Source organism: Mirounga angustirostris, unplaced genomic scaffold (assembly GCF_029215605.1).
Source record: "Mirounga angustirostris isolate CCGP_5_RB_7025 unplaced genomic scaffold, mMirAng1.0.hap1 SCAF_13, whole genome shotgun sequence".
Taxonomy (NCBI): Eukaryota; Metazoa; Chordata; class Mammalia; order Carnivora; family Phocidae; genus Mirounga; species Mirounga angustirostris.
Window position 1 is genome coordinate 105,561,455 of NW_026991721.1, and position 27,895 is coordinate 105,589,349.

Genomic DNA, 27,895 nt, shown 5'->3' on the forward strand with positions numbered 1-27,895 from the left:
TGCAAAATAGAACAGTCTGATGATTCAGTCTGTAAGTTCCCAATGATATCTCCTTACTTCCAAGATTAAATAATTCTCTGAGTTCCGTTTTATTATATGGTAGAGACAATGACAACAAATTTGTGCTATTTGTGTGGTTGTTGATATCTTTGTGCATGTTTTAAGTGGCCTTCTAAAAGATAATTTCTTTTAAATGACCATTTCTCCATCCACCAACCACCCCCCTTCCCAAGGATATCAGGGTTTTTATTGCCAACATTTTTCAGGTTATAATAATTCTCCTTTTGATAATTTGGTTTAAAAAAAACCCTCAGGTCTTTTGAAAGGAGGCATTGGTAGAACCATATAAACCTTCTATATAGTTGGTGTGGGGTGTAGAGTCTTTTTCTCAAACAAAAAGCACAGAATAAAGAGGCCGTGAGGTGTGTCAATGGGATACTCACTTCTTTTTGCCTCCTGCTTAAAGGGATCAGTACAGTGATCATAGGCCCAAACTGATAATCTTTGTATCTGAGGTCTGGGTGTTTTTCAGGCAAGCCTGTGTTACACAAGGGAGTTAAATATAAATAGGCCTTATAAAAGCAAAAAAATCCTAAAGAAATATAATATTATTGCAAAATGCTTTGCTAACTTTAGAGAAAGGTGTTTTATAATTATCTTGATTAAAAAGACTATTATTATTCAGCATTTATTTTTTACCTTTTTAAACCCAAATAGACAGTCACTCATCAGAAACAGGCCTACATTTTTCAGAAAGTTAGGTTTCTTAAAAAAAAAAAAGTATTATCTCATTTCTGCTTCCACTTAATATAGAATAAGAGACACTGGATTTATATTCCTACCTTAATTAAAAATCTGGAGAAAAATTCAGTAGAACAGTGTTTATGACACTGGCTACTAGGCAGTAGAAAACAGTGATCCCTGAGAGATAGGAAACAAATAAGATGAGACATATGATTTCCCTGGTATATTGCTTTGAGGACATCCAGGCTATGGTGCAAGGAGAAGCAAACCAGGAGGCATCCAACAAACTCCCGGAGTGGAAGAGATGGAGCTGAGAATCTGGGGAGATGGAAGAAGTTAGAGGTCACAGACAGTACGAGCAAGGAGAAAGTTGCACAGACACCACCAGAGATCTTGCAAGGGGTCTCCTATGTGTTCTGCATGGGTTATTGTTTGTGTGTGAGAAGACTACCTGAACCCGACAGGGAAAAACACCTGTAAGGACTAGAGGAAAAAGTTCCTGGCACTCACACAGTACCTGGACAAAAAAATACCTGTTCCCATCAGGAAGACTGGAGAACCTCCTAAATCATGGGCACTGGGTACAGGGTATTCTTGCCTCAGTAGTGGGGAAAAACTAGCCCTACATGAAATACTGCTCAGGTCTTGCCCAACAAATCTTAAAAAGCAAGACTTGAAAAAAACAAATTATTTCCAAGTAACTTGATTGCATCCCTAAATAGAACTCAAGAATACTTATAAGAATATAAAAAATCGGGGCACATAGGTGGCTCAGTGGGTTAAGCGTCTGCCTTTGGCTCAGGTCATGATCTCAGGGTCCTGGGATCAAGCCTCGCATTGGGCTCCCTGCTCAGCAGGCAGTCTGCTTCTCCCTTTCCTCTGTCCCTCCCCCTGCTTATGCTCTCTCTCTATCTCTCAAATAAAATCTTAAAGTAATATAAAAAATATCCTGCACTCAACAAAGTCAAATTTATGATACCTAACATCCAACCAAAAATTACTAGCATACTGTAAAGCTGAAAAATATGACCCATGATGATGAGAAAGACCAATCAAAACTGAATAGACCAACAGATGTTAGAATTATCAAAATATTAAAACAGTTATTTTAACTGTATTCCATATGTTCAAAAGGTAATTTGATACCTGAAAAAGAAAAAGAATTTCCAAACTGAACTTCTAGAGATGAAAATCCCAATGTCTGAGATGAAATATGCCCTGGATGAGGTTAACAAAAGATTAGACATTTCAAAAGAAAAGATTAGTAAGTTTGAAGGCATTACAATGGAAGTTATCCAAAATAAACAGAAAAATATTTTAAATGAATAAATTAGTCAACCATGGAAATACTTCAAGTATCCCAATAGACATGTATTTGGAGTCTCTGAGAAAGAAACAGAAAGGTGGATAGAAAAAATATTTGAAGAAGTAATAGGTGAAATTTTTCCAAATTTGATGAAAACTATAAACCAACAGATCCAAGACACCCAACAAACCTCATACATAAGAAACATGAAGAAAACAACATCAAGAGAAATCATAAATAAATTTTGCAAAACTAGCAAAAAATAGAAAAACTTAAAGCAGCCAGAAGAAAAAAGATCTATTACATATAAAGGAATTAGGATAAGCATGGCAGCAATGTTTTCATAGGAAACAATGCAAAGGAGGAGACAATGGAGCAACATCACTAAAGTACGGAAAGGATAGGGGAAAAAACTATCAACCTAGAATTCTAAACCCAGTGAAAATATCTGACAGAAAGGAAGGCAAAATAAAGACTTTTTCAAACATACAAAAGCTGAAAGAATTCATCATCAGTGGACCTATAGTGCAAAAGTTCTTTAAGAAATTCTTTTAGAAGGAAAATGATAGCAGATGTAAATCTGGCTTTTCCCAAAGGAATGAAGATCACCTGAAAAGGCGATCATGACTTTTCCCCTGGACAGAAAGGGTCTATCTTGCCCCATCATGAGTTAGAACATGAGGGTGCTCCTGATTCAGCTTCAAGTTTCCCAACAAGGAATATGTGACAAGCATGAGGAGGAACATGATGATAAGGAACTGGTCCCTGACTGAACAGAGCTTCCTGACAATCTGGACCACTCACCTGGAAACTATTACTGAGAGACTAATAAAAGTGTACTTTTTAGAGTTTCTGTATTTTAGAGTATTACTGATACTGGACATTGACCTTTACCTTATTTAAAACAATTATTTTTAAAGCTGTAAAGTTGTGCCTTCTACATTAAGATATTTAATCTACTTGGAATTTTTTTTTCAACATAAAGATAGAGTTGATTCAGAGCATCCTAATGAAAATACCATCTTTTTCTCACTAATCTGAAATGCCAACTCTATCATATACCAATCATATATGCATGGAAGTCTTCCTGTCCTATCTCTTCTCTTAGTCTGTTTCTCTGTCTATACACCAGTATTATGATATCCATGCACTAATTAGATATATTTATACTAATAGGGAAATTATTCTTTCTTCTTTCTGAAATGAACATGGTTCTTCCTAGCATGTTGAATTTCCAAATAAATGTTAGGATCATTTTTTAAAAAGTAGATGAAGAGGTTTATTAAGAGTTGCAGCTGGGGGGCGCCTGGGTGGCTCAGTCATTAAGCGTCTGCCTTCAGCTCAGGTCATGATCCCAGGGTCCTGGGATCGAGCCCCGCATCGGGCTCCCTGCTCGCCGGGAAGCCTGTTTCTCCCTTTCCCACTCCCCCTGCTTGTGTTCCCTCTCTCGCTGTATCTCTCTCTGTCAAATAAATAAAATCTTTAAAAAAAAAAAAAAAAGAGTTGCAGCTGGATCACATTGGTTTCAGCCTGTCTTATTAATAGTTGATAAGTACCGAACTCTCCAGTCCATGACAAAGGTTAGTCACAGAATAACTTCTTGTCTTCACAACCGCAGGGGCAAAAGCAGATATGGTAGTGAAGAGTGATACTTTACTTATGTAGTAGGCATCTAGGGGTCAGATCTCTTCCTTCTCGCCCACATTCCCCTAGGACTAAGGATATCATTCCCCACTGGGTCAACATTAGCTTCAGTTATTTTGGTGTAGACTGTGTAGAAGCAACTGCATTGCTGTAATCACATTTAAGTGTATATCAGCTGCACATTGAGGGCTCCTTCAAAGCATGGGCCAGACTAATATTTATCAGATTCACAGAGTAAAATATACAGCACTTATTTTCCAGGGTTTTCAATAGGCACTTCTTGACTGACTCAAGGGTTAAATTCTCTGTAACTTCATTTTAATATAATATTGAAGAATTTTGACAATTTATCAACAATTACCATTTACTGTTGAGGGCCTGCTTTGCTCTATGTACAATACTAAGTACTGAATATTCAGCAGTAAGGAAATAGATATGGATCCTTCTCGCATAAGACAATCCAACATTTAAACAAAATAAACAGAAATTATATTTAATTTATAATAGTGCTTAATTCTGTGAAAGGAAAATAGGGTCATATATAAGAATAACTGGCGGGAGAATAATCCATCTTTTATATATTAGAACATGTTCTGTCCAAAAGAAATGTGATTTGACTTGTAATATAGCTGGATTTATGTAGCAAATTAAACATAATTTTTCCTATAGTTAATTTATTCATTTATTCCACGGTATTCATGTTCATTGTCTCTGTAATGATCCAGATATCAGGCTCACAAAAATGACCAAGACCCAGTTCCTGTCTTTGAGGAGATCCAAGTTCAGTGGCTTACAAAATTACCTTTCACTAAAATAACTGCATACCAAAAGAAAGTATAAATATATCCTTGTCATTTTTTCTTTTTTAGATGAGGATAGGCATTCACTCGGGTTCCGTGCTCGCTGGAGTTGTTGGGGTGAGAATGCCACGATATTGCCTGTTTGGAAATAATGTCACTCTGGCAAGCAAATTCGAATCAGGAAGTCACCCTCGGCGCATCAATGTCAGCCCGACCACTTACCAGTAAGTGTTCTCTGACCTCTTCTCCTCCTCCTGTCTTTGGCCTTGCCTTGAGCTAATAATATCCTGTCATTTGTGAGACCCTGTATATTTTTTTTTATCCTGTGATTCTCTAAGGTAATAGGAGTAGATCCACCCAGTCTGAAAGATAGCAATTGTGACATAAACATTTATGTGTACCCTGAGAGAGTGCACGAAGAGCGTGACTTGACTGAGAGGTAAACATAGGTTTGTCATTTACCACAGTTGCCGTCCTTCTGAGGTACACCTGTTTAAATACAGGAGAACAAGTGTTGAAGATTGGCATTACACCCAGAGTCCTCACATTTTCAAAATGTTCCTCAGTGTTTATAAAAGTCAAAGAATGAGATAGAAAAGACATTTTATCTGCTTTTATTCTTTGGAATAATTAAGGTAAATAATGAATCTCTAAAGTTAAATATATATTGGGCACAGAGTAAAACTTCGAACTCTATTTATCTTAAAGATTGTATTTGACAACTCTACACACACAGTTGACAGCCAAACACATCTGTATTTTCTACCCGGTGGAGGTCCTCTCACCTGCTAGTTACTACACTTCCTACGGGCAGGGACCATGCCTGTTTTAGCTCATCATTATATTCCCAGAACTTATAAAACATGCTTAACACATAATAAGCACTCTCTAAATATTAGTTGAATTAATGAATGCATTGGTAGGATCGACTGCTCTAGATTAAGAAGATGGTATGACTATCTCCTGTATGCTAGACATTGGTTTTATGCTGGGCATTGTTGTGCAAGCTAATTGGTGCCATAGTTTGGATAACTAAAAAGTCATATTGTAAAACTGTAGAGTGGAAATAGTGACCATTGATATTTTTTATTTTCTACTGAAGTATAATTAACATACAATGTTATATTAATTTCAAGTGTATGACATATTACTTTGACAATTCTATACATTACTCAGTGTTCATACAATAAGTGTAGTCAATCATAAGTCACCATAAAATGTTTTTATAATATTATTGACTATATTCCCTATGCTGTAGTTTTCATCCTTGTGACTTATTTATTTTATATTGGAATTCTGTACTTCTTTATCCTCTTTATCTATTTTACCCATCCTCCCACCCACATCCCTGATGGCAATCAGCAAGTGTTCTTTGTACTTAAGCATCAGGGGTTTTTTTGTCTCTTTCCTTCTTTGTTTTGGTTTTTAGATTCCACATATAAATGAAATCCTATGGTATTTGTTGTTCTCTGACTTATTTCATTTGGTGTCATATGCTCTAGTGTGGTGCCCAGCTGGACTGTCTCTGAATCAAATGGGGGCCTCCAAATGTGGGGCAATGGTCAGCTGGAAGCTGCTGGCAAGGGAGGTGAAAGGATTCACCCAAGGCAGAACAAAGGAGATAGAAGCTTATTGAGTACCCCACAAGGGAGCGGTGAGCAGGACAGTAGAGGAGAGGTTGTCTACCATGAGGCAATGGGTGAGGGCCGCTTGTCTACCATGAGGCGGAAGGTGAGGAGGTGTGGCGACATATGGAATTCTCCCTTTTTTGGTAACTGTGCCTGGTTGTAAGTAGCCCATTGGTCAGCTAGGGCCTAAGGATGTTTTGAGGTGGGTTGGGTTCCTGATGGGCATATCTGTAGTCATCCAAGTGGTCCATGTGGTCCTTTTCTCATCCCATTGCTAAAGCCTGTTTGCCTAAAAGTGGCCTCTGTATTTAGGTCCATTAATGTTGTTGCAAATGGCAAAAACACATTCTTTTTTTATGTTTGAATAACACACACACACACACACACACACACACATATATATACCCCCCATATTTATCCATTCATCTGTTGATGGACACTTGGGCTGCTTCCAGATCTTGGCAATTGTAAATAATGCTGCCATAAACATAGGGGTGCATCTATCTTTTCAAATTAGTCTTTTCTTTTTCTTTGGATAAACACCCGGTGGTGGAATTACTGGATCATAGGGTATTTCTGTTTTTAATATTTTGAGGAAACTCCACTTTATCTTCCACAGTGGGCTGCACCAGTTTACATTCCTACCAACAGTTGCCAGGGTTCCCTTTTCTCCACATCCTTGCCAACACTTGTTGTTTCTCAGCCTTTTGATATTAGCCGTTCTGACTGGTGTAAAGTGATGTCTCAGCGTGTTTGGGTTTTTTGTTTTGTTTTGTTTGGGGGGATTGTTTTTTGACATTTCCCTGATGATGAGTCTGTTGGTCATCTTTAAGTCTGTTTGGAAAAATGTCTGGTATCACAGTAATGCTGGCCTTGTAGAATGAGTTAGGAAGTTTTCTTCACTTTTATTTTTTGGAACAGTTTGAGAAGAGTAGATATTAACTCTTCTTTAAATGTTTAGTAGAATTTACCTGTGAAGCCATGTGGTCCTGAACTTTTGTTTGTTGGGAGTTTGTTGATCATTGATTCAATTTCATTACTAGTAATTGTTCAGTTCAAATCTTCTATTTCTTCCTGATTCAGTTTTGGAAGATTGTATGTTTCTGGAATTTATCCATTTGACTAAGTCATCCAGTATGTTAGCATATAATTTTCCATAATATGTTCTTATCATACTTTGTATTTCTGTGGTGGCAGCTGCTACTTCTCCTTCATTTCTGATTTTATTTGAATCCTCTCTTTTCCTTGATGAATCTGGCTTAAATTTTTTCAATTTTGTTTATCTTTTTAGAAAACTGACTCTTGGTTTCATTGATTTTTACATTGTTCTTTTAGTCTCTATTTTGTTCATTTCTACACAAATCTTTATTTCTTTCCTTCTACTAACCTTGGGTTTGTTTGTTCTTTTTTTTTTTTTTTCTTTGTAGCTCCTCAAGTGTAAGGTTAGGTTCTTTATTTGAGAATTTTCTTGTCTTTTGAGGTAAGCCTGTATGGCTATAAAATTCCCTATTACTGCTTTGTTGCATCCCAAGAGTTTGGACTGTTGTGTTTTCATTTGTCCCTATGTATTTATTGATTTTTTTCTTTGATTTCATGGTTGACCCACTGATTGTTGAGTAGCACGTTATTTAGCCTCTGCATGTTTGTGTGTTTTTTCCCCAGATTTTTCTTATAATTGATTTCTAGTATCATACTGTTATGGTTGGAAAACATACTTGATATGATCTCAATCTTCTTAAATTTACTGGAACTTATTTTGTGGCCTATCATGTAATCTATCCTGGAGAGTGTTCCATGTGCATGTAAAAGAATTTTTATTCTGTTGTTTTGGGATGGAATGTTCTGCATATATGTCAGGTTCATCTGGTCTAACGTGTGTTTCAAAGCCACTCTTTCCTTATTGATTTTCTATCTGGATAATCTGTTGATGTAAGTGGGGTGTTAAAGCCCCTACTATTATTGTATTACTGTCAATTTCTGTTTCTGTCTGTTAATATTTGCTTTATATATTTTGGTTTTCCTATGTTGTGTATACAGATATTTACATTTGTTATATCCTCTTGCTGGATTGTTCCCTTTATCGTTATGTAGTGCCTTTCATTGTTTCTTGCTACAGTCTGTTTTGAAGTCTACCCTTTGTGCACTTTCATTTGCATGGCATATGTTTTTCTCTCCCTTCACTTTTAGTCTGCATGTGTTTTTAGGTTTGAAGTGAGACTTGTAGGCAGATACATATGGGTCTTGGTTTTTTTTATTCATTCAGTCATCCTATGTGTTTTAATTGGAACATTTAGACCATTTACATTTAAAATGATTGATAAGCATATACTTGTGAATTGTTTTCTGGTGGTTTTTATAGTTCTATGTTTCTTCTTCTCTTGCTCTTTTCCCTTGTGGTTTGATGGCTTTGATTAGCGTTATGCTTAGCTTTCTTTCTATTTTTTGTGTGTATATTATAGGTTTTTGATTTGGGTTACCGTGTGTTCATATGTAACATCTTATGTGTATAGTAGTCTATATTAAGTTATAGTTCCTTAAGTTCAAATACATTCCAAGCACTAAATTTTTATTCCTCCTCCATGTTTCATGTTATGATATTGTATTTTACAGCTTTTTATTTTGTGTATTCTTTGACTAATTTTTGTAGATATAATTGATTTTATTACCACTTTTGTGTTTTAACCTCAATACTGACTTTATAAGTGATTGATCTATTTTTATTATGTATTTGCTTTTACCTGTGAAATTTTTTCCTTTCATAATTTTCTTCCAGTTATGGCCTTACCTTTATACTTAAAGAATTCTAACATTTTGTATAAGGCTGGTTTAGTGATGAATTCCTTTAACTTTTGTTTGGGAAACTCTTTTTCTCTCCTTCTGTTCTGGATGGTAGTCTTGCTGGATAGAGTACTTTTGGTATTTTTGTTTTGTTTTGTGTTTTGTTTGTTCGTTTGTTTTTTGACTTTCAGCACTTGGAATATATCCTGCCAATTTCTTCTGGCCTGCAAATTTTCTGCTGAAAAATCAGCTGATAACCTTATGGGGTTTCCCTTGTATTTTGTTTGTTTTGTTTGTTTTTGTATTGCAGCTGTAAGATTCTTTATCATTGCTTTTTGCTGTTTTAATTGTTATTTGTCATGGTATGGACCTACTGGGTTTATCTTGTTAGGGGTTCTCTGTTTCCTGGACCTGGATGTCTGTTTCCTTCCCCAGATTTGGGAATTTTTCAGCTATTATTTCTTCTAATAAATTTTCTTCCCCCCTCCCCCCGTTTTTTAAAAGATTTTATTTATTTGTCAGAGAGGGAGAGAGAGTACAAGCAGGGGGAGCAGCAGGCAGAGGGAGAAGCAGGCTCCCTGCTGAGCAGGGAGCCCAATGCGGGGCTTGATCTCAGGACCCTGGGATTATGACTTGAGCCGAAGGCAGACACTTTACTGACTGAGCCACCCCAGGCGTCCCTCTTTTCCCTTCCTTATCTCTTCTCCTTATGGGATCCCTATAATGTTAATGTTATTATACTTGATGTTGCTGAGCTCCTTTAACTTTTTCTCATTTATTAATTTTTTTTTCTGTTTGCTGTTCAGCTTGGTTGCTTCCCATTACCCTGTCTTCCAGATTACTGATCCATTCTTCTGCATCCTCTCATCTGCTGTTGATTCTATGTAGTGTATTTTTTTATTTCATTAATTGAATTCCTTATCTCTGAGAGGTTATTTTTTTCTATTTTCTGTATTATTGTTGAAATTCTCATTATTTCATCCACTCTTTTCTCAAATCCAGTGAATATCTTTATGACCATTGCTTTGAATTCTTTATTAGGCGTATTGCTTATCTCTGTTTCATGTAGTTATTTTACTGTGATTGTGTCTTTTTATTTCATTTGGGACATACTCTTTAATCTCCTCATTTTGTCTGACTCTTTGTGTTTGTTTCTATGTATTAGGGAAGTCAGTTATGTCTCCTGGTCTTTAAAGTAGTGGTCTTTTGTAGAAAAGGTCCTGTGGTGTCCTATAGGGATATCCCCTTGGTCACCAAAAGTAGGTGCTCCAGGGGTGTCCCTTTTGTGGGCCACATGTCCCTTTCCATTGTGGCTGAGCCATGATTGCCTCCAGCCCAGCCTGCTGCAATGACCTGCTTTACCTAGCGTTGCTGCACTGAGCAGTGTTTAGTTTCCCCACTGTTGAGAGACCTGAGGCTGCTGTGGGCTCATTAGTGGGCCAGTTTGGAAGTCCAGCTGACTGTCTGCAATTAGGCTTTCTGCCAGAACTGCAGGTAGTACCAGAGGGCAGGATTTTCTCCCTGTTAGTCCAAGCGGTTCTCAGCGGGGCATGAGCATCTCTGCCACAGCTGTTGGCACAGTGAACGGCAGGGCTTCCTGCCTCTGCAGACAGCTAAGAGGCCATGATGCTGGACTTGAGGGCACTCTGGTGTGTGGGGTTATCTTACCTCTTCCCCAGGGCGGTGGGAGTGGTGCTTACCCTTGCTGGAGCTATTTACAAGGTGTGGCAGGGCAGGAGCTGCTTTGGAAGGGTGTCTTGCTAAGTTCGGTGGGTTGAACTGTGGTGGTCACATAGGAAAGTGCGGGCTGGGTACGCAATTCTAGCAATGTAGATAGAAAGTGTTAGTGCTGGCTCCTGTAAGTGTCCAGCTACCTAGGGGAGGGAAGAAAAATGATGCCCACCAGCACTTTTCTCCTTGGAGAAATCTCTTGAAGATCCCTGCCCGTCCAGACCATATTCTGAGATTAGTAAATAAGTCTCCTTCACATATACCCCAAGCTCTTTTCAAACTGCTGTTTCTGTGTTGTTTCTCAGGGTGAGTTATTATACTAGCTCTTGAAGGGTGGGGTCTCAGTTTCCTACTGCTCTCCATGCTTGTGAAGTCCCTTCCACTTATAGTTAGTCTTGCTGGGAGTTAGGTTCCCAACTATACCTCCACGCCTTCTCCCTTATTCAGTGTAGCCTCTTCTCAAGAATTAATTGTTCAGGATTTGCTCTGCCAGTCTTCAGGTCATTTTCAGAGTTAGTTGCGGTCAGGGGAGCTTAGGATCCTCCTATTCTTCAATCTTCCCTGAATTTCCCTTGATTTTTAAAATTATATCTTAAAAAAAAACCTGAAGCAAAAAATTTGTATATATAGATAACAAAAGTTGATAATAATCAAATGGTGATACTTTGAAAATTTTGATACTCTATAGAGAAAGTTACTCTTTTAGATGAAAGAAATATCCAGATTTCTGAGGTGATGAGAAAAGGAATTGAAATTTCAAATATAAATTCAAGAGAAAGTTGCTTAAGAACTACCTGTTATTTAAAGGGTATTTATATAAGGCTTTTGCCTCTTTTAAACTTATTCCACTTTTTCTAACACAATTCTGGGCATAATACAGATGATCTGACAGTTTCCATATTAAAATTTTTCTATTTTAAAAAATGACATGTAAAGAATGGATTAACTGTTTGTGAGGAGTTCGTGCCCTGAGCTGAGACATGATAGCTGTAAATGGTTTTGTTTACACGTGAACAGAAAGGAAACCCCCACAAGCCACACAGGACCCATGCCCTTGGGTTCTACCTCTTTCATACTCTTTTTCACACTGAGTTTATGATGATCCTCAGTGAGGTGATCGATAAGGTGTTCAGCCTGAGTCATTTCAGTCACTGTAGGCACCAAAACATTTTGTTGTGTTATTGTCTGCCCCCCCCCACTCCCACCCACAAAAAAATCAAATGGAGCCATGGACAAACACATTGAGCTGCCATGTGGATAGATTCTAAAAGATATTTTTTCTGATTGGCCCCAAATCATGTCATTCCTACTAATGCTTTATAAAAATATTTTTACATTTACCTCATTTTACAAAAAACCCCCACCTTTTCTTCCTCTTTCCCCGTGTTCCCCACCGCCCCCCTTCCCTTCTTTTAACAAACACTTGCTGAGGACCTCTTATATTCCAAGCAGATAGGCACTAATATAACAATGATGAACAGCATAAATAGGATCTATCCCCTCATGGATGAGACCAGAGACTAGATGATAAATGTACCTGAGTAAAACAATTAATTACAATAGACTGATGCTGAGGTGAAGTAACCCCAATTAGAATGTTAGAGCAGGAGGAGTGAGCTAAAATGAAGCTGGTAGGTCATGTTTAGAGTTTTCAGCCTGATACTAAGAGCAAGAAAAGATACTGAAGACTTTTTTTTTTTTTTAAAGCTTTTATTTATTTGAGAGAGAGAGAGTGCACAAGCAAGGGAGGAGGTAGAGGGAGACTCAGGCTCCCTGCTGAGCAAGGAACCTGTGCTGGGATGGAGACTGAGCTGAAGACAGAGACTTAACTGACGGAGCCACCCAGGTGCCCGATACTGAAGACTTTTAAGCTGAGGAGTGACTTGACCAGATTTGTGCCTTAAAAATCACCAAGGTTGTAGAAAGGAGACCAGATTAGGGGGTGCAGAGGGGCAGCACTCCATTGATTGAGGGCACAGCTTAATGATACTGCAGAGTCCTTTTGCTATTTCTACTTGTCATCCCATGCTTTGGAAGAGCAGTTGGACTCACTGACCTTTGACATCCATTTAAATCTGGGATACCATTTAAAAACAATGCACCTTGGGTCCTGGCAATGATCTTGGTGTGACTAAGTACCTTCTGTTGGTTTAGTCTATGCTAATTCGCACAGTTCAGTCACTGCACAAGGTGACTTGTAAACCCACAAGTATAGAAAGTACTTCCCTTTTCCAAGGATGCTGGAAGTTAAACACCAGGATTGAATTCTCAGGGACATTCTCTATGAGGAGGCAGTTTGCACTTTTTTAGAGCAAATGGGAATTTGTAAATTAAAATTGAAAGTTTAGCTCATGAGAGCTTGAAATTTCCAGTTTTCTTTCCTGAATTAGAACGTCCAATATTGTCTGGACGTCCAATATTGTCTGGTTATCTTAAAATCTTCAGAGAGGTTTATATAGACTTTATTTTTAATAAGACTATATGATTATGATAAACATTGAGTAGATTATTTGCATATTATGATAAACTGAAATAATTTTCTGAATTGTTCATTTTAAATACATTTTGCCTGAAATACTATTTTTTTAAATCAATGAACTTTTATAAATATTTTGGAGCACTAAAAATTAACAGGAATAATACCCCGGATCTCAGCACTGGTTTAATACTTTACTATATTTGCCTCAGGTATTACTTAATAAAATATAACTTTTCCGAGGCACCTGGTGGCTCAGTCGTTGGGCGTCTGCCTTCGGCTCAGGTCCTGGTCCCAGGGTCCTGGGATCGAGCCCCACATCGGGCTCCCTGCTCTGCGGGAAGCCTGCTTCTCCCTCTCCCACTCCCCCTGCTTGTGTTCCCTCTCTCGCTGTGTCTCTCTCTGTCAAATAAATAAATAAAATCTTAAAAAAAAAATACAACTTTTCCTTGGGAATTTTTACTCCCTTTCATTGCGACAAACACCCTAATGAATTTGGTGTGTTTAAAGTTTACTGTTCTATGCATTAACTTTCTCAAAAATATCCATACACAATAGAATTTTATATATTTTAATTGCATAAGTGATATCTCACTATATGAAAATTTCTCTAACATTGGTTTTCATTTAAACAAAACTTTGTATGTTTAAGATCAATACTATGATGAGACTTGTTCATTATTTTAATTATTATACAACCTTCTATTGTATGACCACACCATATTCTAGTATTTATTCATCTGTTCCTCTATTGATCAACACTCATTTTTTCCCTAATTTTAACCATTACAAAGTGTGTTCCTATGAATATTACTTACATGTAATTACTTAAGCCACTTTACATTTCATATCATATAAATTGAGTTTCTTATACAAGAGTTGGAATGATTGGGTATTTTCTCAAAATTTTGTAGACATAAGGAATAAAGTTTTAAGAATCATAGTCATAACTTCTATATGATAAGTCTTCATTTTTTTAGACCTTTTGTGCGTGAGTCATCTTTATTGCATGCAGTAATGGCCAAGGACCATTCCTTCTTCACCTAGAGCAGTTTATTGCTTGTTTTATTTCTGGAAAAAAAGAGAAATAATTAGTTTTTAGTTTTCTATGTTTGATGTTTTCCCCTTTTTCTCCAATAAATGTGAAGTTTATACCCGTCTTTATTCTCACTCATCCCAGTTTTGAAATAGTGCACACTTAATAAACACTTGTCTCTTGTCATTATGTTACTGATCTGTGAAACCAAAATAATTGATTATATTAAGGATCGTGTTAGCAAATTTTGAAATGGCATGAATTATCAAATGATTTGCCTAAGCAAAATTGATTTCCTTGCTAACTGCAAACTAAACATGTGCAAAGACTCTTTAACTACAGTGATAGGAAATAGTTTCCTTAACCTTCAAACAATTTTCGCTTTTCTCATTTTACAGTTGATGTACTTCTCAACTTTTGAAAATACCTATTTTTCATTCACAGTGAAAGTCTCCTCTTAAAACCAAGTCACCATGTGACTACTGCCATATGGATAGCTCATCACATTAGGGGACCTATAATAGATACGATAAGGTAGTGGTTGAGTGCTCAAGTTTCATGACCAGAGTGCCGAGGTTGGAATGCAGGGTCTAAAGCTTAATGTCTGTATGAAATTTAGCAATTTAATTTCTTTGGACCCAGTTTTCTCATCTTTAAGATTGGTACCTATTTCTAATGATTATTGTTTGGATCAAACATGTTGTTTATAAATCTCTTAATACTTTGAACATAGTCAAAATTCATTTACTGCTTCATCCCATTCTTTTTTTTTAAAATTGTAGCTGACACACAATGCTAAATTGGTTTCAGGTGTACAACATAGTGACTCAACAAGTCTATGTTATGCTCACCACAAGGGTAGCTACCATCCATCACCATATAACACTATTAAAATACCACTGACAATATTGTCTATGCTGTATTTTTTATCCCTGTTGACTTACTCATTCCATAGCTGGAAGCCTGTATCTACCGCTCTCCTTCACCCATTTCCTCCATCCCCAACTCCTTACCTCTGGCAACTACCAGTTTGTTCTCTGTATTTATGGGCCCACTTCTGCTTTTTTGTTTGCTTATTTTGTTCCTTAGGTTCCACATATAAGTGAAATCATGTGGTATTTGTCTTTCTCTTCTCTCTCTTAGCATAATACCCTGTAAGTCTATCTATGTTGTTGCAAATGGCAAGAGCTCGTTATTATTTATTTATTATTTTGGCTGAAAAATATTCTATTGGATATACACAACATCCTCTTTATTCAGTCATCTATTAATGGACATTTACGTTGCTGCCGTAAACATGGGGGTGCATATATCTTTAGGAATTAGTGTTTTCATTTTCTTTGGGTAAATACCCAGTAGTGGAATTACTGTTACCACATTATCTACACCAATTTATATTCTCACCAATAGTGCATGAGGTTCTCTTTTTCTCCACATCTTTGCCAACATTTGTAATTTTTTGTCTTTTTGATACTAGCCATTCTGACAGGTATAAGGTGATATTTCATTGTGATTTTGATTTACATTTGCCTGATGATAAGTGATGTTGAGCATCTTCTCATGTGTCTGTTGGCCATCTGTATGTCTTCTTTGGAAAAAATGTCCAATCAGGTCCTCTGACCAGTTTTTAAAATCATATTTTTGTTTGGTGTTGACTTGCGAAAGTTCTTTATTTTGGTTGTTAACCCCTTATCAGATATAACATTTGCAAATACCTTCTCCAATCAAGTAGGTTGACTTTTTTACTGTGCAAAAGGTTATTTTTTTAGTCTTGCTACTTTATTTTTTATTTTGTCTTCTTTGCCTGAGGAAACACATCTAGAAAAATGTTAATAATTAGGTTGATGTCAAAGAGATTACCACCTGTATTTTTTCTAAAAGTTTTATGGATTTGGGTCCCACATTTAGATCTTCAGTGAATTGTGTTTGTGTATGGTGTAAGAAAGCGGTCCAGTCTTCCCAGTACTATTTATTGAAGAAACTGTCTTTACCCCATTGTATATACTTGCCTTCTTTGTCATAGATCAATTAACCATGTATGTATGGGTATATTTCTGGAGTCTCTATCCTGTTATATTTATCGGTGTTGTTTTGAGTACTATAGCTTTATAGTAGATCTGTAAATCTATGATTGTGATACCTCCAGTATTGTTCTTTTTCAAGATTATTTGGGGTATTCAAGGTCTTTTGTGTTTCCATATAAATTTTAGGATAATCTGTTGTAGTTTTGAAAAAAATGCTACTGGTATTTTGATAGGGATTGCATTGGATCTTTAGATTGCTTTGGGTAGTGTGGACATTTTAACAATACTGATTCTTCCACTCCATAAGCATGGTATAGCTTTCCTTTTTTTTTTTTTTTTTTTAAGTTGTCTTGAATTTCTTTCATCAGTTTTTTATAGTTTTCAGAGTATAGGTCCTTCACCTCCTTGGTTGAGTTTATTCCCAGGTATTTGATTCTTTTTGGTGCAAATATAAATGGAATTATTTTCTTAATTTCTCTTTCTGCTCCTTTGTTATTAATGTATAGAAATGCAGCTGATTTCTCTGTTTATCTTGCCACTTTATTGAATTCATTTAATAGTTCTAATAGCTTTTGGTGCTGTCTTTAGGGTTTTCTTTTTTAAAAAATTTTTGAATTTATTTATTTGACAGAGACACAGTGAGAGAGGGAACACGAGCAGGGGGAGTGGAAGAGGGAGAAGCAGGCTTCCCGCTGAGCAGGGAGCCCGATGCGGGGCTCAATCCCAGGACCCTGGGATCATGACCTGAGCCGAAGGCAGACACTTAAGGACTGTGAGCCACCCAGGTGCCCCTGTCTTTAGGGTTTTCTATATATAGTATCGTGTCATCTGCCGTAGTGACAGTTTTACTTCTTCCTTACCAATCTGGATGACTTTTATTTCTTTTTCTTGTTTGATTGTGTCATTAGGACTTTACACTGAATAAAAGTGGCAAGAGTGGACATCTTCATTTTGTTCCTGATCTTAGAGGAAAATCTCAGTTTTTCACCATTTAGTATGATGTTAGCTGTGGGTTTTTCATATATGGCCCATGTGGGCCTCATATATAGCCTGAAGTATGTTCCCTCTAAAACTACTTTGTAGAATTTTATCATGAAAGGATGTAGAATTTCATCAAATGTTTTTTCTACATCTACTAAGATGAGCATTCACTTTATCGTGGTGTATCGATTGACTGGATTGCAGATATTGAACCATCCTTGCATCCCTGAAATAAATCCTACTTGATCCTGGTGAATGATCCTTTTAATGTATTGTTGAATGAGGCTTGCTAATACTATGTTGAGGATTTTTACATCTATATTCATCAGAGATATTGGCTGGTAATTTTCTTATTTGTGGTGTCTTTATCTGGTTTTGCTATCAGGGTAATGCTGTCCTTGTAGAATATATTTGGAAGTTTTCCTTATTCCTCTATTACTTTTTGTTAATAGTTTGAGTAGAATACGTATTAACCCTTCTTCACATGTGAGGTAGAATTTGTCTCTGAATCTATCTGGTCCTCGAGTTTTTTGTTTTGTTTTGTTTTTCATTAGTAAGAAAATTGAATGGTAATTAGTCTGTTAAATTTTTCTATTTCTCTCTGATTCACTTTTGGGAGATTGTATATATCTAGGAATTTATCCATTTGTCTAGGTTGTCCAATTTATTGGCATATAATGTTTTTGTCCTGGTTTCTTAAAATCCTTTGTGTTTCTATGGTGTAGGTTGTTATTTCTCCTCTTTCACTTCTGAGTTTAATTATTTGGGCTCTCTGTTTTACTTGATGAGTCTGGCTAAAGGCTTATCAGTTTTGTTTATCTTTTTATTTATTTTTATGTTCAGTTAGCCACGGTATAGTACATTAGTTTTTGATGTAGTGTTCAATGATTCATTAGTGGCATATAACACCCAGTGCACATCACAACACATGCCCTCCTTAATGCGCATCACCCTGTTACCCCATCCCTCCACCCACTCGCTTATGTAACCCTCGGTTTGTTTCATGGAGTCGAGTCTCTCATGGTTCTTCTCCCTCTCTGATTTCTCCCCATTCAGCTTTCCCTCCCTTCCCCTATTATGGCTTATGTTCCACATAAGAGTGAAACTATATGATAATTGTCTTTCTCTGCTTGACTTATTTCACTTAGCATAATCCCCTCCAGTTCCATCCATGTGGATGTAAATGGTGGGTATTCATCCTTTCTGATGGGTGAATAATATTCCTATATATATATATATATATATACCTTTTTTTTTTTTTTTTTAGATTTTATTTATGTGACAGAGAGAGACACAGTGAGAGAGGGAACACAAGCAGGGGGAGTGGGAGAGAGAGAAGCAGGCTTCCTGCGGAGCAGACAGCCCGATGTGGGGCTTGATCCCAGGACCCTGGGATCATGACCTGAGCTGAAGGCAGATGCTTAACAACTGAGCCACCCAGGTGCCCCTATATATATATATACCTTTTTAAAGAATTAGCTGTTTTACTGATCTTTTCTCGTATTCTTTTTACTCTATTTCCACTATGATGTTTATTATTTCCTTCCTTGTGTTAATTCTGGGCTCCATTTGTTCCTTTTTTTCTAGTTCATTCAGGTGTAAGGTTAGATTGATTGAGATTTTTCTTGTTTCTTTAGGTAGGCCTGTATCACTATTAATTTCCCTCTCAAAAGTGCTTTCACTGTGTTCCAAAGATTAGGGACCATTGTGTTTTCATTTTCATTTGCCTCCATGAATTTTTTAATGTCTTGGATTTCTTACTGATCCATTGGTTGTTTAATAGCATATTGTTTAATCTCCATGTGTCTGTGTTTTTTTCCAGTTTTTTTTTTCTTCTTGTAATTGCCTCAGAGAAGAGACTTGATAGGATTTCAGTCTTCTTAAATTTATTGAGACTTGTTTTGTGGCTTAACATATGATCTGTCCTGGAGAATGGTCCATGTGCACTTGAAAAGAAATTATGTTGTGCTGTTTTTGGATAGAGTGTTCTGTATATATCTGTCAAGTCCATCTGGTCTAATGTGTCATTTGGAGACATCGTTTCCTTATTTATTTGCGGCCTAGATGATCTATCCATTGATGTAAGTGGGGTGTTAAAGTCCCCCACTATTTCCAGATTATGGTCAATTTTTCTGTTTATGTCTGTTAATATTTGCTTTATGTATTTTGGTGCTCTCATGTTGAGTGCATAGATGTTTACATTTATTATATTCTCCTCAGTATTTAGTGCCCTTCTTTGTCTCTTGATACTGTTGTATCATATAGATGGGTCTTGTTTTCTCATCCATTTTGTCACACTGGGTGCTTGGAGTATTTCAACCGTTTTCATTTAAAGTAGTAATTCATAAGTATGTACTTCCTGGCATTTTGTTCATTGTTTTGTGGTTGTTTTGTAGTTATTCTCTGTTCCTTTTTTCTTCTCTTGCTCTCTTCCCTTGTGATTGGAGACTTCTTTAGTGTTATGCTTGGTTTTATTTGGTCTGTATCTATTACAGGTTTTTGTTTTTTCATTACCATGAGGCTCATATATAACATCCTAAGTATATGGCAGTCTATATCAAATTGATGGTCAGTTAAGTTTAACACATTCTAAAAAATCTTCATTTTTACTGCTAGCCTCCACATTTCATGTATATGTTGTCCTACTTTACATATAATTTTGTGAGTCTGTTTTACTAATTTTTTGATAATAGATTTTACTACTTTTATTTTTTAACCATCATACTAACTTTATAAATTATTGCTCTACCACCTTTATGTTAGCTTGTATTCATGAAGGTTTTTCCTTTCATAATTTTATTCTAATTATGGCATTTTCTTTTCCATTTGAATAAGTCCTTTAACATTTCTGCTAAGGCATGTTTAATGATGAAGTCCTTAATTTCTGTTTGCCTGGGAAGCTATTTTTCCTTCTATTCTGAATGATAATTTTACCATGTAGAGCATTCCTAGTTGTAGTGTTTTTTGTTTTTTTTTTCCCTCTTTTAGCACTTTGAATATATCATGTCACTCCCTTCTGGCCTGCATAGTTTCTCCAGAAAAAAAAAATCAGGTGATAGCCTTATGAGCTTTTGTAGTATGTAACTAGTTGCTTGTCACTTGCTGTTTTTAAATTCTCTCTTTATGTTCCACGGTGTGAACTTCCTTAGGTTCATCTTGTTTGGAATTCTGTGTGCTTCCTGGACCTGGATGTCTGTTTCCTTTCCAGGGTTAGGGAAGTTTTCAGTCTTTTTCTCTCTTTTCTCATTTTGGGACCTCTATAATGTGAATGTTTGTTCACTTGTCCTAGAAGTGCTTGAACCTATCCTCATTTCTCTTTATTCTTCTTTCTTATTGTTGTTCAGCTTAGGTGCTTTCCATTAGCCTGTCTTCCCAATAGCTGATCTGTTTTTCTGCCTCCTCTAATGTATTGTTGATTCCCTGTATTTTTCAACTTTGGTTCTTTTTTTATATTTTCTATCTCTTGAAGTTCATCCACTCTTCTCTCCAGTCTGGTGAGCATCTTTATGACCATCAACTAGATTGTTTATCTCCATATATTAATTCTTTTTTCTTAGGTTTTATCTTGTTCTTTGATTTGGGACATTTCACTGTTTCCTTATTTTGCTTGACTTCTTATGTTTCTATGAACTAGTCAGAAATGGTCTTGTGGACTGCTGTGTCCTGTGTAAACTGCATGTGCTTGGTAACTTTGGTGGGCTGGAGTTTTGGCTGTGATGGACTGGGGATGTTGGTGCACTTCATGCTGGGGCATCCCTGGTGGGATATATGGAGCTACACTTGCAGGCTGAGGCAGTTCCAGGCTCTCTGTGCAGAAGGTGCCCTGGCAGGACCCCTGGAGCTCAAGTGATTGCAGATGGGGGGAATCCTGTGACTCTCCACACAAAGGACACCCAGGTAGGAGTGCTGAAGTGGGTGCAAGGTAGGGTGCTCTGCACAGGGTGCTGTCTGGCAGTGTGGCTGGAACCATGGCATGCAAGGGCTGGGGGTTTCTGGGTTCCTCCACATAAAAGACACCCTGGTGAGTTGCTGGGAGCCTAAGTGGGCATAGCTGGGATGTGCTGTGTTACTTTGTGCTGGGGGTGCCCTGGCATGCCCTCTAGAGCCAGAGTGGTACAGGCCTGGAGTATTCCATGATGCTTTGTGCTGTGTCACCTTGGTGAGATGCCTCGAGCTGTAGTGAGGGCTGCTCTAGCAGAAACAGTGATGCTCTTCAGCCCTTCCAAACTAGAGAGAGTTCCAGCAGCAGCCTCCCCACCCCCGCCCCCATGATTTGGCAGGCTTCTGACTGGTTTCTTTATATTCTAGTTGCCCTTTTATATTGGGACTTTTTGTGTGTGGCCCAAAGCGGACATATCTGCTCAGTGTTCCTCAGTACTATCCCTCCTCAATGTAGTTCAGTGTTGGGATGGGATTCCTTTCCTTACCATGTCTCTGTTTCTCTTGCCATTCTCTCTGTGGCCTGTGGTTTGATGTGTAGAAGCTGTTCAGTGAGCCTTCAGTTCTTCTATAGGAGGAATTGCTCTGTAAGTAGGTGTAGATTTGGTGTGTTTGTGGAGGAAGTGAGTTCAGGGTCTTCCTACATCACCGTCTGGGACCAGAACTCCATCCTGTTATTTCCATGAAGGAATAGATCATCTTATTTCTGGACTTGACTCTCATTTTATAAATTTAGCCATGTTGAATTATGTGTGATAGTTGGATTACAGGCCTCATCTGGCAATCCCAAAGAAACACTGTTGGTAATTTGACCAAAGCCCTTTTAAGCCATGACTCAGAATTGAACTACAATCAGCTTATTCCTACAAGTTTTTATTAGCAAAGGCCTCTTCCTGATGACTAAGTCATAGTAATGTGATTTTTAAAAAATAACCTATTTTCTTTTCAAATTCCCAGATTTAAGCAGAGGTACATAGATTACCACATAGTTTTTGGCTTAAATGATACAAGTTCATTATCTTGCGGTTTTGTAGAACAGAATTCTAACATGGGTCTCACTGGGCTAAAACCAAGTTGTCATTAAGGCTGCATTCTTTTCTGGAAGTTCTAGGAGATACTCAAGGCCACCTGTATTCCTTGGTTCATTGCTTCCCTCCTATATCATAAAGCCAGGAATATCGCATCTTTCTAATGCTGCTTCTATTGTCACATCTCTTCAATCTGACTCTTCTTCCTCCCTCTTCCACTTTTGAGGATCCTTGGGTCCACTGGATAATCCAGCAACCTTAATTCATCTTTGTCAGTATCCTAACGTACTCAGTTTCCAGACATTAGGACATGGGCTTTTTTTTTTTTTTTTTTTTTTTTTAGTGAGGTAGTAGTTTATTCTGCCAGTGACAAGAGAAAAAATCCAAGGGCTAAATCTGCCTAGAACTATAGCTCTGTCATAGTCTGGGCAGCTTATAGACAACTGAAATGTATTTCTCACAGCTGTGGATCCTGGAAATCCAAGATCATGGTGCCAGCATGGTTGGTTCTGCTGAAAGCTTTCTCAGGGCTTTCAGATGGCTGGCCTCTTCTTACATCTTCAGAGGGGAAGCCAGTTCTCTTACTACTACTATAAGAGCACTAATTTCATGACCTCACCTAATCCTAACTCCTTTCCAAAGGTGCCACCCCCTATACCATCACACTGCAGGGTAAGGCTTGAACAAATGAAGTCAGTCCATAATAAGGACTGAATTACACTTCTCCATTTAAGAAGTAGTGGGGGCCTTTCCTTGAGGAGATTAAGGATTACCCTCCCCAATGTTTATCACCCATCCCTCCCACCCCCCACCACTCCAGCAACCCTCGGTTTGTTTCCTGAGATTAACAATTCCTCATATCAGTGAAACCATATGATACATGTCTTTCTCTGATTGACTTATTTCACTTAGCATAATACCCTTCACATCATTGTAAATGGCAAGATTTCATTTTTTTTATGGTTGCATAATATTTGTTTTCCAGAGTCCATAGTCTCTCATAGTTCATCTCCCCCTCTGATCCCACCCCCTTCATTTTTCCCTTCCTTCTCCTAATGTCCTCCATGCTATTCCTTATGTTCCACATATAAGTGAAACCATGTGATAATTGACTTTCTCTGCGTGACTTATTTCACTTAGCATAATCTCCTCCAGTCCCATCCATGTTGATGTAAAAGTTGGGTATTCATCCTTTCTGATGGCTGAGTACCATTGTATATATGGACCACATCTTCTTTATCCATTCATCTGTTGAAGGGCATCTCGGCTCTTTCCACAGTTTGGCTATTGCGGACATTGCTGCTATGAACATTGGGGTGCATATGGCCCTTCTTTTCACTACATCTGTGTCTTTGGGGTAAATACCCAGGAGTGCAATTGCTGGGTCATAGGGTAGCTCTATTTTTAAATTTTTGAGGCACCTCCACACTGTTTTCCAAAGTGTCTGTACCAACTTGTATTCCCACCAACAGTGTAAGAGGGTTCCCCTTTCTCCACAACCTCTCCAGCATTTATTGTTTCTTTCCCTGTCCATTTTGCTATTCTAACTGGTGTAAGGTGGTATCTCAATGTGGTTTTGATTTGATTTCCCTGACGGCTAATGATGATGAACATTTTTTCATGTGTCTGTTAGCCATTTGTATGTCTTCTTCAGCGAAGTGTCTTTTCATATCTTCTGCCCATTTTTTGACTTGATTATTTGTTTTTTGGGTGTTGAATTTGAAAAGTTCTTTATAGATCTTGGATACCAGCCCTTTATCTGTAGTGTCATTTGCAAATATCTTCTCCCATTCTGTGGGTTGCCTCTTTGTTTTGTTGACTGTTTCCTTTGCCGTGCAGAAGCTTTTTATCTTGATGAAGTCCCAAAAGTTCATTTTTGCTTTTGTTTCACCAGCCTTTGGAGATGTATCTTGAGAGAAGTTGCTGTGGACGATGTCAAAGAGGTTACTGCCTATGTTCTCCTCTAGGATTTTGATGGATTCCAGTCTCACATTGAGATCTTTCATCCATTTTGAGTTTATCTTTGTGTATGGTGTTAGAGAATGGTTGAGTTTAATTCTTCTGCATGTGGCTGTCCAATTTTCCTAACACCATTTATTGAAGAGACTGTCTTTTTTCCATTGCATGTTTTTTCCTGCTTTGTCGAAGATTATTTGACCATAGAGTTGAGGGTCCATATCTGGGTTCTCTATTCTGTTCCATTGGTCTATATGTCTGTTTTTGTGCCAGTACCATGCTGTCTTGGTGATCACAGCTTTGGAATATAGCTTGAAATTGGGCAACGTGATGCCCCCCAGCTTTGTTGTTCTTTTTCAACATTTCCTTGGCGATTCAGGGTCTTTTCTGATTCCATACAAATTTTAGGATTGTTTGTTCCAGCACTTTGAAAAATGTCACTGGAATTTTGATCGGGATGGCATTGAAGGTGTAGATTGCTCTGGGTAGCATAGACATTTAAACAATGTTTATTCTTCTGATCCATGAGCATGGAATATTTTTCCATCTTTTTGTGTCTTCTTCAATTTCTTTCATGAGCGTTCTGTAGTTCCTAGAGTATAGATTATTTACCTCTTTGGTTAGGTTTATTCCGAGCTTTCTTATGGTTTTTGGTGCTATTGTAAATGGAATAGTTTCTCTAATTTCTCTTTCTACAGTTGCATTTTTAGTGTATAAGAAAGCAACTGTTTTCTGTGCATTGATTTTTATCCTGCCCCATTACTGAATTGCTGTATGAGTTCTAGTAATTTGGTGGTGGAGTCTTTTGGGTTTTCCACATAAAGTATCATGTCATCTGTGAAGAGAGAGAGTTTGACTTCTTCTTTGCCAATTTGAATACCTTTTATTTCTTTTTGTTGTCTGATTGCTGTTGCTAGGACTTCTAGTACTCTGTTGAACAATAGTGGCGAGAGTGGGCATTCTTGACGTGTTCCTGATCTTAAGGGAAAGGCTCTCAGCTTTTCCCCATTAAGGATGATATTTGCTGTGGGTTTTTCATAGATGGATTTTATGAACTTGAGAAATGTTCCCCCTATCCCTATACTCTGAAGTGTTTTAATCAGGAAAGGATGTTGTATTTTGTCAAATGCTTTTTCTGTATCAATTGAGAGGACCATATGGTTCTTCTCCCTCCTCTTATTAATGTGTTCTATCACATTGATTTGTGAATGTTGAACCACCCTTGCATTGCGGGGATAAATCCCACTTGGTCATGGTGGATGATCCTTTTAATGTATTGTTGGATCCTATTAGCTAGGATTTTGTTGAGGATTTTGGAATCCATATTCATCAGGGATATCGGTCTGAAATTCTCCTTTTTGATGGGGTCTTTGCCTGGTTTGGGGATTAAGGTAATGCTGGCCTCATAGAATGAGTTTGGAAGTTTTCCTTCTGTTTCTATTTTTTGAAACAGCTTCAGTAGAATAGGTATTATTTCTTCTTTGAATGTTTGGTAGAATTCCCCAGGGAATCCATCAGGCCCTGAACTCTTGTTTTTTGGGAGGTTTTTGATCACTGCTTCAATCTCGTTACTGGTTATTGGCCTATTCAGGTTGTCAATTTCTTCCTGTTTCAGTCTTGGCAGCTGATAGGTTTCCAGGAAGGCCTCCATTTCATCCAGGTTGCTCAGTTTATTGGCATATAGTTGTTGGTAATAATGTCTAATAATTGTTTCTATTTCCTTGGTGTTAGTCATAATCTCTCCCCTTTCATTCATAATTTTATTAATTGGGGTCCTTTCTCTTTTGGATAAGTCTGGCCAGTGGTTTATCGATCTTATTCTTTCAAAGAACCAACTTCTAGTTTCATTGATCTGATCTACTGTTTCTGGTTTCTAATTCATTGATCTCTGCTCTAATCTTAATTATTTCTCTTCTAATGCGTGGCTTAGGCGTCATTTGTTGCTTTTTCTCTAGTTCTTTAAGGTGTAGAGTTAGTTGGTGAATTCGGGATTTTTCTATTTTTTTGAGTGAGGCTTGGATGGCTATGTATTTCCCCCTTAGGACCACCTTTGCAGTATCCCATAGGTTTTGGACCGATGTATTTTCGTTCTCATTGATTTCCATGAATTGTTTAAGTTCTTCTTTGATTTCCTGGTTGACGCAAACATTCTTGAGCAGAGTGGTTTTTAGCTTCCAAGTGTTTGAATTTCTGCCAATTTTTTTCTTGTGATTGAGTTCTAGTTTTAAAGCATTGTAGTCTGAGAATATGCAGGAAATAATCTCAATCTTTTGGTATCGGTTGAGATCTGATTTGTGACCGAGTATGTGGTCTATTCTGGAGAAAGTTCCATGTGTGCTCGAGAAGAATGAGTATTCTGTTGTTTTAGGGGGGAATGTTCTGTATATATCTATGAGGTCCATCTGGTCTAGTATGTCATTCAAAACTCTTGTTTCTTTGTTGATTTTCTGCTTAGATGATCTGTCTATTGCTGAGAGTGGAATGTTGAGGTCTCCTACAATTAACATATTGTTACCAATATGACTCTTTATTTTGGTTAACAGTTGGCTTATGTAGATGGCTGCTCTCATGTTGGGGTCATAGATATTTAAAATTGTTAGATCTTCTTGTTGGAGAGACCCTTTAAGAATGATATAGTGTCCTTCTGTGTCTCTAACTATAGATTTTAGTTTAAAATCTAATTTGTCTGATATAAGAATTGCTACCCCAGCTTTCTTTTGAGGTCCGCTGGCATGGAAGATGGATCTCCATCCCTTCACTTTCAGTCTGGATGTATCTTTAGGTTCAAAATGAGTCTCTTGTAGACAGCATATGGATGGGTCCTGTCTTCTTATCCCATCTACAACCCTGTGCCGTTTTATGGGAGCATTTAGGCCATTCATGTTGAGTGATTATTGAAAGATATGAATTAATTGTCATTAAGTTGCCTGTGAAGACGTTGTTTTTATAGATTGTCCCTATAAATTTCTGTTGTATATCATTCTTAGGGTCTTTCTCCTTTTATAGAACCCCCCTTAATATTTCTTGCAGGGACGGCTTAGTGGTCACATATTCTTTCAGCTTCTGCTGGTTGTGGAAGCTCTGCATCTCTCCATCCATTCTAAATGAAAGCCTTGCCAGATAAAGTATTCTTGGCTGCATGTTCTTCTCATTTAGTACCCTGAATATGTCTTGCCAGGCCTTTCTGGCTTGCCAGGTCTCTGTGGATAGGTCTGACGTTATTCTGATGTTCCTCCCTTTCCCCCTAACTGCCCTTAAGATGGTTTCCTTGGTTCTAAGATTTGCAAGTTTTACTATTACAGCCGGGGTGTTGGCCTGTTTTCCTTTATCTTGAGGGGGGTCCTCTCTGCCTCTAGGACACGAATGTTTGTTTCATTCCCCAGATTAGGGAAGTTCTCAGCTACGATTTGCTCAAATATATCTTCTAATCCTCTCTCTCTCCACTCCCTCCGGGATTCCAATAATTCTGACATTGGAACGTTTCATGGTGTCACTTATTTCTCTATTTTCATGGATTCTGAGTTGTTTTTCCCTGGCCTCCTCTTTTCCCTTTTTATCTGTTAAATTGTCTTCCAGGTCACTAATTCGTTCTTCTGCCTCACTTACCCTAGCTGTTAGATTATCTAGATTAGATTGGATCTCACTGATAGCATTTTTAAGTTCTGCCAATTCAGCTTTCATTTCTACCCTTAGAGACTCTATGTTGCCATTAATCAATTTCTCCATTCTTGCTATTGTCTTCACAGTTTCTAGCCTGAATTCCATCTCCAACATCTTGGTTATATCTGCATCCATTTGTAAATCTGTGGCATAAGTCATAATCT

At 37.6% G+C, this 27,895-nt stretch overlaps 1 protein-coding gene across 3 annotated transcripts in view; it reads left to right on the plus strand.

Moving 5' to 3' along the window:
- GUCY1A2 (guanylate cyclase 1 soluble subunit alpha 2) overlaps nt 1-27,895 on the plus strand; it is a 386,320-nt gene that overhangs the window by 269,421 nt on the left and 89,004 nt on the right. For all 3 annotated transcript variants that reach the window (XM_064577515.1, XM_045895137.3, XM_045895138.3), the window contains one exon: nt 4,564-4,718. In XM_064577515.1, coding sequence (XP_064433585.1) covers nt 4,564-4,718 — 155 coding nt within the window. The remainder of the gene's footprint in view (nt 1-4,563; nt 4,719-27,895) is intronic.